General features: G+C 36.9%; 1 protein-coding gene across 3 annotated transcripts in view; it reads right to left on the minus strand.

Moving 5' to 3' along the window:
* Positions 1-223: 223 nt before the first annotated feature.
* The window catches only part of ksr2 (kinase suppressor of ras 2), a 130,646-nt gene continuing 116,271 nt past the window's right edge, over positions 224-14,598 (minus strand). For 2 of the 3 annotated variants that reach the window (XM_084947453.1, XM_084947451.1), the window contains one exon: positions 10,215-13,476. In XM_084947453.1, the coding sequence (XP_084803579.1) occupies positions 13,330-13,476 (147 nt within the window). In that variant the 3' untranslated portion in view covers positions 10,215-13,329. Of the gene's footprint in view, positions 4,801-10,214; positions 13,477-14,598 lie in introns of those variants that run through there. The other variant, XM_084947452.1, reaches the window with a different exon arrangement.

The following is a 14,598-nucleotide window of genomic DNA, read 5'->3' on the forward strand; positions in this document are numbered from 1 at the left end:
CTGCATTAATAGCAACGTTAATGATGTCTTGGGGCCTAACGTGAGTCATACTGTTTGCTCTTTTTTTTTTTCTCTCTCTTTTCCATCAATCTATTCTTGCAGAGCAAACAAGACAAAAACTTGAATAAATAAAGTCAGTGGACTTCAGTGGTATTCTTAAGGGCAGGTGCTTCGTCATATTTCACACTTTTAGATGTCAGATGCAAACTTCACACAAACAGCATGAACTTATCACTTAAATTTTTTATTGACTTTTTTTTTCCTCTTATGAACAGTAGAACAAACCCAAATGCTGCACAAAAAACACAAACTTTATATCAAGGCCTGCAAATGTATTTTTTCTTTGACATTCAGTTGAACAGCAGAAACTAAATCATTTTTGAAAGGGTAGAAAACTTTTATAAACTTTACTGTACAAATTATACAAATGAAGTTCCATTACAAGCTTGAATGATAGATAGGCTCTTTTGAATGAGGACAACATTATGTGTTTTTGCTGATGTTGTTATGAGGATGATAACGCTGATGACCACAAACAACATGACGGTGACTTTGATGATGAAAAAATGTATGATTTTTTTTTTTTTCATAATCAAAATCAGAAATCTGGAGGGGGGGGGGGAGGGGGGGGGGCATCAAAGTGTTGCATTATGACAGTTGCAGCCAAGCATTTTAAGGTAATAATGGCAACAAAAGAAGCAAAAAAGATATGCTTTAGAGTGACATGAGGCCTGGACAAAAATAATACTCATATACAACAAACAGTATCCACTCAAATGCTAAAGACAGATTCAGAGTACATTTGAATCAGCAGTATGAGCAGTTGTCATCAGAAAGGAGGTTGTTGTGTAAATTCAGGATAATATGTTCTCTCCTTTTGGAAAAGCTGCTTGTATTTGACATCATCCTGTACATTCTCAAGTTTGACTCATTTGATGACAGATAGTTGAGTTTAAATCTTTCCAAACAAAACTCTGGGAAAAAAATGACAGAAGTATTGTAAGAAGCCCTTTCAATGCACTCCCTGGTATAACAGTCAGATTGAAACACTTTCGTGGTGTTTCTCAGCATTCCTCATCACACTACAAGGCTGCATCATTCTCACATGTTTAGCCTACACATCAGCCTTATATGTATCCAGAGTTCCACTTCTCTGAGCCTGCCTTGTTTGTCTGTCCTCGATGCTCTCGACAGTGAACCATGAACAGTTCTCAGCAGCAAAATAATCACCTTCTCATTTTCTCAACTGCATGTACTCATCTGTATTTGTCATGGAAAGTTGGTTTACATGGATCACTGTGTTTTGGGTCACCTGAAAATATTTCATTGATCAATTAGGCATGCAGAGGAGCTAAGAACACCTCATTTTGCAGTCTGGTGCTGCCTTTCTTCTTCTGTGAATCATTTTTTGAAGCCCTGCCACAGTGTTTGATCTCCACGGTGCCCTATTAGCCAAGTGCATGTAGGAAGATTAAGAGGAACTGCTGAGAAATAGGTCTAATGGTGGTTGTCCTCTGACCACATTGTGTACACTCACACAGGATGCAGAATACTTCATTGTCTGAAAAGCACTATGCTAAATCAGCTTCCCCCAGCTAGGACTTTCAGACTTCTCACTAGTGTGGCTGATGTTCGCTTCACAATTTAAATTAATACCAAAGACATGGTGGAGATTTTTACATGAAAAATGGAAAGTATATAAATTGGTCTTTTTTAAAATCTTGGATTATTAAATAAAACTATTACCACAAGATAGGGAAGTGAGACTTGAACTAACAAGTATTTTATTTCTTGGAAATTCTTGATTGCTAGAAAAATAGACTCACCACATACATCCTTTAATGCCAGGACACACATGGAACAGAAAAGTTGTCATTTCTTTAAGAGATCCTGTTCCAGGTGTAAAACTAAGGCAGTGAAAAGGCAGTACAGCTCCAGGCAGGATGCACATAACATAAGAGCTTGTTTGTGTCTCTTGGTTGCCACTGCCTCAAGCTTTTTAGTGGAGCATACTGAAAAGAAAAAAAACAAACCAAACCAACAAAAAAACTTGCCCCTTTTATGTTCAGCCATCATTTCACTTTAACACACACACACACACACACACACACACACACACACACACACACACACACACACACACACACACACACACACACACACAAACATAATACATCAATCACAAAAAAGATTTCATTAATTGGGGAGGGGTGGGGGGTGCTGTCACAGTATGAAACCACGTCAAAGGCTTAATCAGGCTCATGCTTTGCTCACATTATTGGTAATAATGGCATTATTGTGTGCATATAAAAGTAGCCATTCAAACAAACAACTGCAAAGCAATTTCAGGCAGAACAATTCTAATTCATTTTGTCCAAGGACGGACAAGTTTACATTTGAATTCTTTGCAAAGGGAACAATAGAGCACTATGCCATATTTAGCTATGTTGTGGCCATGAACTGAGCAGTACAGCACCAATCCTTAAAAGTATTCTGCAGGCAGCCTCTGTAGACACTTATATGTTTCTAGTAGTGAAGCTTATGGTGGATGTGGCTTTAAGTGTTCTCACTAAAGAGTGCACAGGGAGGTCACTGAAAGCTCCATCTTAATTAGCAAAACATCATCCTTTGAGGATATTTGGATAATTGGATATAATCCAATTTTCTGCACTATGAAAAAAAGTGACACCATCCATCAGTTCTATGTAAATGTTACAGGTGTACTCAAAGACAAAAGTTGACTCTGACTGCTAAATAAATACAAAACACAAAACTGTCACTGATGATTATTTATGTCCATTGCTTTCATTGCATAGCTGTGAGGTCATTAGACACCTGCATGTGTGGGGAAAGTTTCAAATATTGTCTTGTCTTTCATAAACACAAATATAAATATTCTGTCCAAATAGCACATTTTTTGTTTCTGTAATATGCTCACATAGCATGTACACAGCTTCAAAAACATCTCTCATCACTCACAGATTCGAATATTGTAGAAGCAAATCTCTCAGAGAAAAGCAAAAACTCACATTCATTTCACTGGATGTGAATATCAGCAGAGGTATTTTAACATTCGTCTCGTGGGTATGGAGTTTTTGGAATTCATTCCATTCTTCTTCACTCACTTGGAAGAGATTAATTTGTCACTCCAGACAAATGGGTGTGTCGATTTCTAAGTTAGTAGACCATGTAATGGAATCAATTAAACTGAGATGCTCTCATTGGAAGGTTTGATTCCCTCCACCAGCACTGCACCTCTCCATTTTTTTTCAAAAGCAGTGACTTGTTCAAACTTGCCTGGTAAATTTGAAAATCTTGGATTAGATTTTGAAATGCAAAGCTTTCTTTCAATCTATAATTTCTCTGTGCAAGAAGAGAAATAGAAAACTGTCTGATGTGATGATTTCTGGTTTGTACAACCAGTAAAGTTCTCACATTTGGATTCAGATAGAAAAGCCGAAAATCAACTGGGACAATATGAGTGACAAAAAAGAGTCACCTTTTTGCTTTCCTAACCCCTGCTGCTGAGATGTCCTTGAAAAAGGCACTTGACCTCCCAACTGCACAGATACAGCTGCTTAGTGGCCACAAGTTGTGTGCAGAATGTTCAGACGTTTGATGTTAAGAATCACATCAACCCAGCCTCTTAGAAATTTTACATATGGGAACTTATGAAGCCTGCGTACAGGCAATGTCAAGTGTATGAAGCACTACATTTTGTAGTAGTGCAACATGTATGTACTGGCATAATCTGCAAGTGCTGTATGGCTGGGGTTGACGGTGGGTTTTGTTCTATAATTTATATTGCCGTTGTGATGCCAAAGGCAAGCATTTATGTCTGTATTTTAGCAGTGACAGCATGTGTGGTTAAATAAGAGCAGACCTTACAGTGGTTTTTTAAGACATTTTGCCCTTAAATTAAAACAAAACAGCGATCTTGAAACACTGACTAAAGCTTTGTGTCATACTACATCTGAGTTATTCATTCGCTGCAGACATTCTATTTCATTGTTCTCAGTATGTTTTATAGAAATGCATTTTTTGTGGCAAGTTTGAAACATGTTATTGGTATTTCTAGAGGCCAAGTTTGTTAGCTTAAGTGTGGGACTATTACTGGTTACAAGCACAGAAATCCAGAAAAAAATGAAAAATCAAGTGGTGCAGTGGAAATTATACATAATTTGGGTAGGGTTAGGGCCTTCAAAAATGATTTACAAATCAGTTTAAAGTGTCAGAAATATCAAAACAAAACAAACAACAACAACAACAACAAAAAACAACTTGCAAAATGAAATGTTGCAGTTAACAATTTTGTAGCGAGCTGCCGTGAAAATGTCCCCCAAGAGCAAAGCTTAAAAAGCTAAGAAGGATATGTTGCACAGTTATGATACTGGAGAACATACTTGCAGCTGAAAATGAGTTGCAACGTAGCATGAATGGTGGTGTATGGATTGTTGAAAGTGTTCAACAGAAAGACACAGGGTGTTTTAGGGAAGGGCTTCAGGCATAGAGCGGAGAAAGGCCTCTCTGTTTGAAAGTCTGCGGTGTGTTTTGTCACCCACTCTGGGAAAGTGGGCCAATACTGACCGCTAAAGGGTCCATTCAGGCATGAGGGGGAACGTGTAAGAGCTGGAGCAAGAAGAAGGAGCAGGAAAGGTGGGGGTTGTGGAAGCAAGGTGGGACAAGAGAGGGTGGGTAGGTGGGTGGCAGGGCAGGCAGGCAGGCGGTGGAGCAGATGTGAGCAGAGCTGAGGACGAGCTTCACACAAAGACACTGTCCCATCGATGTCTCCATTACAGCCTGGAGCAGGAAGGGGAAGGAAAACAAAAACAAGATTAAATTCAACGTCTTAACACAAAGCACAACAGGAGTCCACACTGTTAGATGTCAAACTGCTGTCATCTAACAATGCAGAACACATGGAAATCAAATTAAACACATCCTAGAACTGTATTCCAAACAGTCTCTTTCAAGTTGTCACATACTGACACTTTTCAGAATTGATGTAAGTCTTCAGATCTTGATGCACTGTCAAGATGTGAAGGTTTGTGCCTTCAGACTTGTAGCAGATTTAAAGCAGTTATTTCTATATGTTGTGCAGATAAGACATCCAAACTTTGCGTCCATGAAAGTGACAATGGATCTTTGTGAGAAGCACTGTTGTTACACATTATCAGCCAGATGGGCCAGCATAGGGCCTGCTGGAGGGGAAGACAGGGTCACATCCTCCATCCTTTGGATTATGTAAGATTTATTTTTGGGATCTACAGTTCAACCAGTGTGGGTTTGCCAAGTGGATGTCAGGCAGTGAACCACTCTCAGGCTCTTGAGCATGATGTGAAATTACCACAGTTTGACCACCAAAAACTTCTTCCCCAAACATGTCACACAGACTACCCTGCTGGTTGCAATTATTTAGATATTTTCACCTCATTTGACGGGAATATTTATGATAGAAGTTTTAAGTTTATTTCCCTACTGAATGAGTCCCACTTTTGCATGGGATTTAGTGCTTACACACAGGTGTTGCCAGTCTGTTTTGTCTTGGGGGGGGGGTTAAGCTTCAAGGCTTAATGAGTATTTTCTAACTGGCACGACTTTTGGCTCAGGCAAGCTAAACCTTTAGGACATCCCCATTGTATGGCACACTTTGTAGCTCTTCTGCTCTCTTTCTCTCTCACTCTTGCTCTCTCTTTCTGTTTGACTTCCAAGCCCCTGATCTAATGAAATACATCTCCAGCATAATAAACCATGTGGGTGTCTTTAAATGAATAAAGAGAGCCCTGCAGTCCTTGGAGGCTGTGTGACAGAGCTAATCTAAATTTGCTATTTTCGAAATATTTATGCTGTGTGTTTTTGTAGACCTATATTATATTTGCAAAGGTGAGCACAGAGTTGGCATAATTAGCCTCATTAAGCCAATGAAGTGCCAAGAAGAACATTACATGACAAATAGGCTTTGACGCAACTATGTTTGCACGTTTAGGTGCAACGCAACTGGTGGCTGGATCAATTTCAGTGGCAATATTTTTACTTTTTTACCCCTATTTTTAATGATTGAATGGGAAGAGTTTGGGGTGGATCGTATACCATATGTGACTATGTTTAGCCAAGAATGGCACGTTGGTTGAGGTTATGGAGAAATTGTTCTTGGGGCTAAATATAAATAAACACATTTTGCAAATAACTTTGGATTTCTTCTGCATTAACCCATACCACAGTTTTTCTGTATCCTTCTATGATAGCCAATCATTTAGGGAGAAAAATTGTTTTAGCTTATACACCAAAAGAGCAGCTACCTTTGCAGTGATTTTTGTGTCATTTTGAAACACATTCAATTCTCATAATACATCTTTGGTTACACCCTCTAAATCACTCTGCAATTAAACTTCATTGAAATTCTGCTGAGAATATAGTGTATAATTTTCCATTCCCTTTATTATAGTGCATGGTTCCTGTTTTGTGCTGCCATGAGGACCATCAATATTCAGTATATGGAAAGTATTTTTTAGTTTTATTACCTGCGGCCGTGTTGCTCTTACAGTATATTTTCCTTATGATTACCTCTGAAAGTACAACGATCTCAAAATGGAATAAATAAAAAATGAAGATGATGGACAAAATATTACAAAGACATGATCAAAGGTATCAACCCAATACAAACATCAGAAAAACATTTTATTTTAAATGAAATAACTTTACATTTATAGCAGGAATGTGATTTTTTTCCAATAATAAGGAATAATTTCCTAATTGAATTAAATTAAAAGTATTATTTTAATATGAAAGCATCCACTTGCTTTTATACAGTCTTGACAATAACTTTTTCAAACCTCAATATTTTCAGATCTTATTTATGAAATGTTGAGCACAGAAAAAATTACAACTTAGTATTTACAAGAACTTGCGTATCACTTTAGAAAGCTGTTAAGCCTGCAAATCCATTGTTCCTTTAGGTTTTGTTAAGGAGCTGTGTTATTATTGTTTCTTTTTTTTAATTAGGATTTTATCATGATAGCCATCAAGTGGATTATCCACAATAATCACAGCAAAGGAACATATTTAATTTAATGACCTTGTGAATCCCTGATGTTTTTATTTTTGCTTCTTATGTCAGTATATACTATAACAAGAAATGCACTGAACCTTATCAGGTTTTAACACTTTTAAGAATGTCGACAGAAACCAAACATTCATGCTCTGGTGGGCTTCAGGCCTTCCTGAGATTGGTGATGTGGATTTTTTACACTTCGGTGACTGAGGCTGGACTTTAATGTTGGATGTAGAGGAGGAGGGCTGGTTGTCCACCTATCTATCATTTCATTTTTCTGCTCCATGCCCTCACTAACTCATTCTGTCTATTCAACCAGTGAGTCACAGGTCTGACACTGTATGACACAGATACTTGCACACACATGCACACACTATCATCAGTATGCCAGTTTGTGCACGAAAGACTGGAAATAAATGAAAGAATTTTTGTACTATTGGAACAGCTTCACTGATGTGAATGCCACGATACATGTTCAAAGTAATTCTGACGTATATAAAGTTGATATATTCAATATTCAATTCAATTCAATTCAATTCAATTTTATTTATATAGCGCCAAATCACAACAAAAGTCGCCTCAATATCCTTGGTTTCCTTATGTTTGTCTAAAATGTGCTATGAATAAGCTTCTAACCAAGGTACACAAAAAAGTATCACAGAGATGTGAAAAGTTAAGATAAATGTTCATTGAAATCAATGACCCCATTTTTGCACATCGCGCATTGTTATATGATTATTATCTTGATATCTTCATCAAGAATTGTTGAAGTCAGATGTTAGTGTCGATGGGGATCTTTCATCATTGCCTTCCTACACCCTTTGAAATAAATGGTTTCTTTTCATTTTAGGGGACAAAAGACTTCAAGACAAGGACAAACTGATACAGTCTACTGTCCTTTCCCCAAAAAAACCCTCGTATTTCATTCACAGTAATTATAGAAAACATCAAATATTTCAGCTGAGAAAATGCACCAATATAAGAAAAATATTAGCTCAATTTAAATTTAATGTCAACCCTACATCTCAAAAAAGTCAGGATAGGAGAACAAAGCACTGGAAAAGTAAGTGGTACTAAAAAAGAAACAGCTGTAGCAACATTTTGCAACTAATAAGGTTAATTGGCAACAGAATGATGTGCCATCTTTGAGAAGAAAAGTTTCTCAGATGTAAAAACAGGCAGAAGTTCACCTATCTGCAAAAAAGAAAAAGAAAAAAAAAACCAAACAAAAAAAAACAACAACCCCGAACTGCATTACAAATTCTGGAACAATTTCAGAAAACTGTTCCTCAACATAAACTTGCAATGACTGTAAATCATAACCTACAGTACATAATGTCAATGAAGGATTTTGAGGATAGGGATAAATCTATGTGTACATGGGATAAGGGACAAATTAATACCAGATGCTCTTGAGTTTCAGTTCCTCAGTGGCACTGCATTAAAAACAGGCATAAGCCTGTCATGAAAATCATTGCATGGGCTCAGGAACACTTCCAGAAAACACTGTTTGTGAACACAGTTCGACATGGCACCTGTAAATGTTAAGCTTCATCATGCACAGAAGAAGCCATATGTGAACATCATCCAGCAACACTGGTATCTTCTCTGGGCCATATATGCTTGTTTAAAATGGACCGCAGCTAAGAGGAAAATTGTTCTGTAGTCAGACAAATCCAAATTTGAAATTAGTTTTGGTAAGCATAGACACTGCATCGTCTGGACTGCAGAGGAGAGGGATCATCTGATTTATTATCAGCACTCAGTTCAAAAGTCTGCGTCTCTGGTAGTATTGGTGTGTGTTAGTGCCTGCCTGCTGTCCACACATTTCACTAACTGAAAACATTTGGTGCATTATGAAACACAAATACAAAAAAAGACCTACGACTGCTGAATAGCTTGAATCCTAAGACATATAGGACAGCATTCCTCACCCAAAATTCCAACAATTAGTCTGCTCAGTTCACAGGTGTTTATGGCTGTTAGGGGATGGTAAACATGACCAAATCCCAGCTTTTTTGAGATGTGCTGCTGCCATGAAATTTAAATTGGAGTTTATGAAATTTGCAAATCACTGCAGTTTCCTTTTATTTTTAGTTATCTGAGCTCATTTAGAGTTGGGGATGTACATTATTTAATAATGGATTGCATTTATGTAGCGCTTTATAATTCCACTATTCATTCATTCACTGGTGCAGGCAAACCACAGCTGTAGCCAAGGCTGCCCAGGGGCAGACTGACAGACGCGAGGCTGCTATATCGCGCCATCAGCCCCTCTGGCCAACACCAGTAGGCGGTAGTTGAAGTGTCTTGCCCAAGGACACAACGACCAGGACAGAGAGAGCTGGGGGATCGAACCAGGACTTTTAATGAATTACCCATTTATTTTTGATTTTCTAAAAAGGGCAATGGATTGTGTTGTTATCTTACTGCATGCAGGCTGAGGCATTTCCACATGACAGACCCAGCTAAACTTAGTTTATGAGTGTCATGGAAACAGTTCACCGGTAGAAAAAGTAGAAATGAACCTGTAGATTTCAACTGATGTCTTTAACCTCTTAAAATAACGGCTCATTTAATAGATCTTGTTGTGGATGTGAAGTTGGTTTTAGCCTATTCTTACAAGATTTTCTTGAAAGAATATCACTTTAAATTTGTTTTCACTCCAATTATGTGCTGCTGATTGCTTCAGTTATTTTTTTTTTCCAAAGGATGGACAGCTGGGAACATTCAACAACTAGAGAATTCATTTAGCTTGTGAGCACCTGCAGAGTGGCTGCGTGCTTTGGCACTATCTCACTGCACAGCATCTTACAATAAAAAACAGGATGTTAAGAGTTGCGATGGTTCATTGGTATTTTATCTTCATCTCTGTATTATTTTTCCACCATAGAAACAGCACATTGACTAAAGCTACTGTTCTATGTGACTAACAGCCATCTTATAAGCCTGCAAATTATATAAAATAGATATTTCAATTTTATTATGACAGTTTATTAGAAATTGAGAGCAGATCATCGAAATCTTCATTTTACTTTTACTATATATGACTGAATTTTAGGAAGTGCATTTGTTTGTGAAGATGTGTTAAAAAATTGAACCAACATAAAATATGGATAAGGGTCGACTAAGATAAAAGATGTCATAAAAGAAAGAGAAAACGTCCAAAATGAAAACATCTTTTTATTGTCATACACTTTTTAAAGGATGAGTGCAAATAAAAGAGCTTGTGATCAAAATCTACTCATCACTAAGCCATGGACCATAAGGCATCATTAAATACAAGCTTTTTGGAGCTATCATCTACATTACAGGGATGGAATCAAGGAAAAGAAACAACACAGCATCAATGCTTATGCAATTAGAAGGAAAATGAAGGAAATAAATTAAAATGAACAGATAACAAAGGCAACAAAAAACACAACACAATTTATACATTCAAAAGAAAAAGTTCAAAAAGTTCACAAGGAATATTATTATCACGGCAAGTGACGATAAAACATTGTCTACAATCTGTTATGTACACTTGGCACTAATGTTATATCTTTGATTGTTGTCCAGTCGGTTTGTTGTCAACTTTAGCATGTGCACAGGTCGTAACTTTTTAAATTTTAATTCTAGTATAATCATTTATATAATCTATAAATATGCTGCAACAATCATTCTCTCGAACAAAGCTGTTGAAAAGTTTTGCAAAGCCTGATGTAAAATTTGAGATCAAACTGCTCAATGGACAACAGGTCATCAGAAAAATGCTCACATACTTTTTATATATAGTATTGAAGGATTTTTTTTTCTTAACAAGAATCAATCTTTGATAGTCCATCTCATGCACTTTAAAGTTGTAAACAGTACAAATATAAATGATCCACTTACAATATTTGAATCTGAGCAATTCCAAAATAGACAGACAGACTCCCAAAAACAGCAGCAGATTGTTTGTATGCATTTTCCAACACTGGCAGATGTGTATATAATGAGGTGAAAATGGCTATTTAACATGACTGGATTGTCTCCATCTATTCAACGTGGCTAGACAGAATCAAGCAGTGTACAGCTCAAACTATGCCACAGCTTCCAATTTCATGGTGATATGACTTAGCTAGTTCTCTATAACATACATTTAAAATATATTTTGATATACAGTATGAAGTAGAAAAATGGCCAGGGGTGGTCTTCAGCATCCTGATATGTTTTATTTATTTATTTTCCTGATATGTTAAAGGGAAAATTCAGCCAGATTTAAGTTACATGATTGCAAGTTTCAGATTATTTTTGAATGTGCTCCACAGTCAGCTTTATACCAGTGTTGTTGTCAAAAATAACCCATTCAAAGCCATCATCGTAGACGCAGATGGAAAAGCTGTTATGTCTAATTAAACAATAAACCTGGCAAAGAAGTTAACACTATCAAATCTTGCCAATTATCACAGCAAATAAAGACATATATTCATTTTCTACTGCTCCAGTTTTTCTTATCCTTTAGAACTTTTATAGCATCTGATGGCAGGTATATTTAAAACAACATCTAAGGGCAAACAAAGATTTTTAAGTCACCATCAGAGAGGAACATTACATTTTATCTTCTTGCATTCACAAGGAATGCCATATTTCTGTTATATTCATAAGGAGCAGGTAGCTAAAAAAATCACACTGACTCTGTATACCAGCTGAGAATGAACTAAAATCTTACAAATGATAATTTTTTTAGCAATGCAAAGAGCGGTGCAACCATAACTTACGGTGGCTGATATTAGCAAAAAGCAGATTTACCAATTTATGCAATACTGGAAGAAGTAGCTTTAGCATTATCTCGTAACTCCTCAACAACAGTTGCAAAGTCCTGCTTTAATTACCTACATCTTACAAGAATGTATCATTTGTATGCATCTCTTCTCAGATATGGATGCAGTCAAGCTGCCTGTAAAATTCATTTTGAACACACAGCTGATTACAAGATTATTTATTCAGCTTGGAAGAGTAGATCTTAAAACCTGCCATCCGAGAACAGTGCAGAGGGAGGGATTTCAATAAATATTTAAGATTAGGAAGAATTTATTTGAATTTTATTTTATTTAAATTTTATTTTGCTATTCAGAAGCCACATTTTTCTCAATCCATGTCCAACAGTCACTTCAGTGCAGAGATGGGGATTTTAAGCTTTTTAAATCTTTCCCATTGGATACACATATTGAGAAAACTAATGTGTAACTTGTAAAACTTTGTGATTAGGGTCTACAGCTTTAAAATAACTTAAAATTACTGTACCGACTACACTGTAACAAGCTTTGGATCTATATTATACTGTTATCTGCCATTATCTATTTAAAGAAAAATAATATACAATGATTTATGGGAACTGGGGAATGGTTTTGGGGGGGGGGGGCTCAGTGATAGCACTACCGAAAGGTAATTAGTTCAGCTGACGAAAACTACATTTCAAGTGTCAGCAATTTCACAGAACATCGTCAAGTAGGGGATTCCTGGTCTGACCGGTGGCTTTTTTTTTCTTTTTCTTTTTTTTCCAAAGGCTGTTATTGTTCAAACATCTAGCTTATGTTCACAGGCAATATTCAAAGCACAGGCTGATCAGAGAACAGTCTCCCATCAAAGAACTGGGCCAACACATCCCCACACAAACAGGGATGCTGGCTTCTTCACATTCAAATGGTACGGTGTAAATAAAAGGGCATTTTCAGTTAGACAAAACATTTGAGACAAAGATGAAACCTGGACATCCACACATGAGACAATGAGGTAACGCTGACAAAATGGTCTACACATTTGACAGACATAAGGAATGGCAACATAATGTTATGAATATATACAATATGTGATGTACAACGTTTACACTCATTCGAACCAAACGAGAATAAAACATGGAAAAAACACAAAAAACAACATTTGTTCAAAACTTTTTTTTAAGTCCAGGATGACGTGATCTGTTTGAAATTACAAGCAAGATACAGCCAAGAAATAAATATAATGACGGGAACAAGTCAATAGTAAAAGACAAAAAGATAAAGGAAATATATCCAGTATGGTGTGAATCAAACCAAAGAAAATATGAGTCCCGACTGCTTTGAGAAACTGGACAGTCAACGTATCTGTACACACACATGCCAACATTCCATGAAAATACACACAGCACGGGCAGTTTTCATCACTGGGCTGGCTTTTGGATTCAGTGCATTCTTTAAGGAGGTGGGTTATTTATGTGGAGTTATGGCGGCTGCTTTTTTATACTTGCTGATTGTTTGCCGTTTTATGTCCCTAACTTATTTGACATACTCAGCTGACTTCCAGAAGTGCCCTGGGTGGGAAAGGCGGCGGTTCCTTTTTGGCAACTTTTCCAGTAAATCTACCAGCTTGGAGAAGCTGGGTCGCTCCTCTGGCTTGTACGCCCAGCAGAGGAGCAGAATATCCTGGAAAGCAAAGACACAGAAAAAAAAACAACTAATTATTTGATCTTTTTCAGATGCTTATGTGATGAAAGAAACAGGTGTGTCCAGGTTGTCTAAAAACTTCATGAAGCTAGTTGGTGTAATTTGGCCTGATTATCTGATAGTGAACTGTAACACAAGCAGACCCAGCAATGGTTTTGATTACATTTCATACATGCAAACAAGGCTGGCTGGCATATGAGCTAAACCAAGAAGATTGAAATTTGTTCCTTAAGCTGGGCTACACAACCTAAGTGTGCAAACTGTAAAGAAATCTTTTCGTTCAAATGGCATTTGACAAACTTTACAACCACATAAGGGACTATCAAGACGAATGCAAAGACAAAGCCAAATAAAATCTTCAAACAAAGACGGACAGTGTTTCCAACCTGACTGTGAAATCTGACGTGACACCCTTAAAATATTAGCACACTGTCCTCTTTACAGAGATTTTTCAATTTCAATTAAAAGCATTCTTCAAATACCTTTTGTTGGTGTCATGTGAAAATCTACTTCAGGTGAATCCAACCTGCGATTGCTTGAGCAGTTTCTACACATAAACTCATTACAATGTGAGGAGAATCAGGACACTGTCTCCGGTCACCTTTCTCACATTACTGTAAACCCAAATAAGATGACTGAACTCAGATAAATTAAAGCAAATGATTGCCTTTAATTTTTCAAGTTGATGAACTTGAAAGTCAAGTGTTTATGCTACATGTAGTATTTAATTACCGTTTAATTTAAGTATTTACAAAGTCATAAGCTCTTCTCGAGCCCAACATATAACATTTCTCCCACATTTTGCAGATGGGAGAAATGTGCCTTTTAACATATGCTTTATATATGCTGGGAAAGACCCGAGTCTTAATTTATTGACTAAAACCTAACAAAATAGCAGCAGAAAAAGCAAAAGTAAAATAAAATGCAAAAAAGAGGGGAAAAAAAGAATAAGTCATCCCAGTTGGGACTCAAACTCTGATTTAAAGTCCATGTGATTAAAGTATCTGCCACCTCACCTGCCTCCTGAGGCAATGTTATGACAAGTTTAGATTTCCCTCACATCAGAATACTAAATGGATATCCCTAATCATGGAAAGGGGC

This window comes from Perissodus microlepis, chromosome 12 (genome assembly GCF_051167445.1).
Source record: "Perissodus microlepis isolate ML-2025 ecotype Zambia chromosome 12, ASM5116744v1, whole genome shotgun sequence".
NCBI lineage: Eukaryota > Metazoa > Chordata > Actinopteri > Cichliformes > Cichlidae > Perissodus > Perissodus microlepis.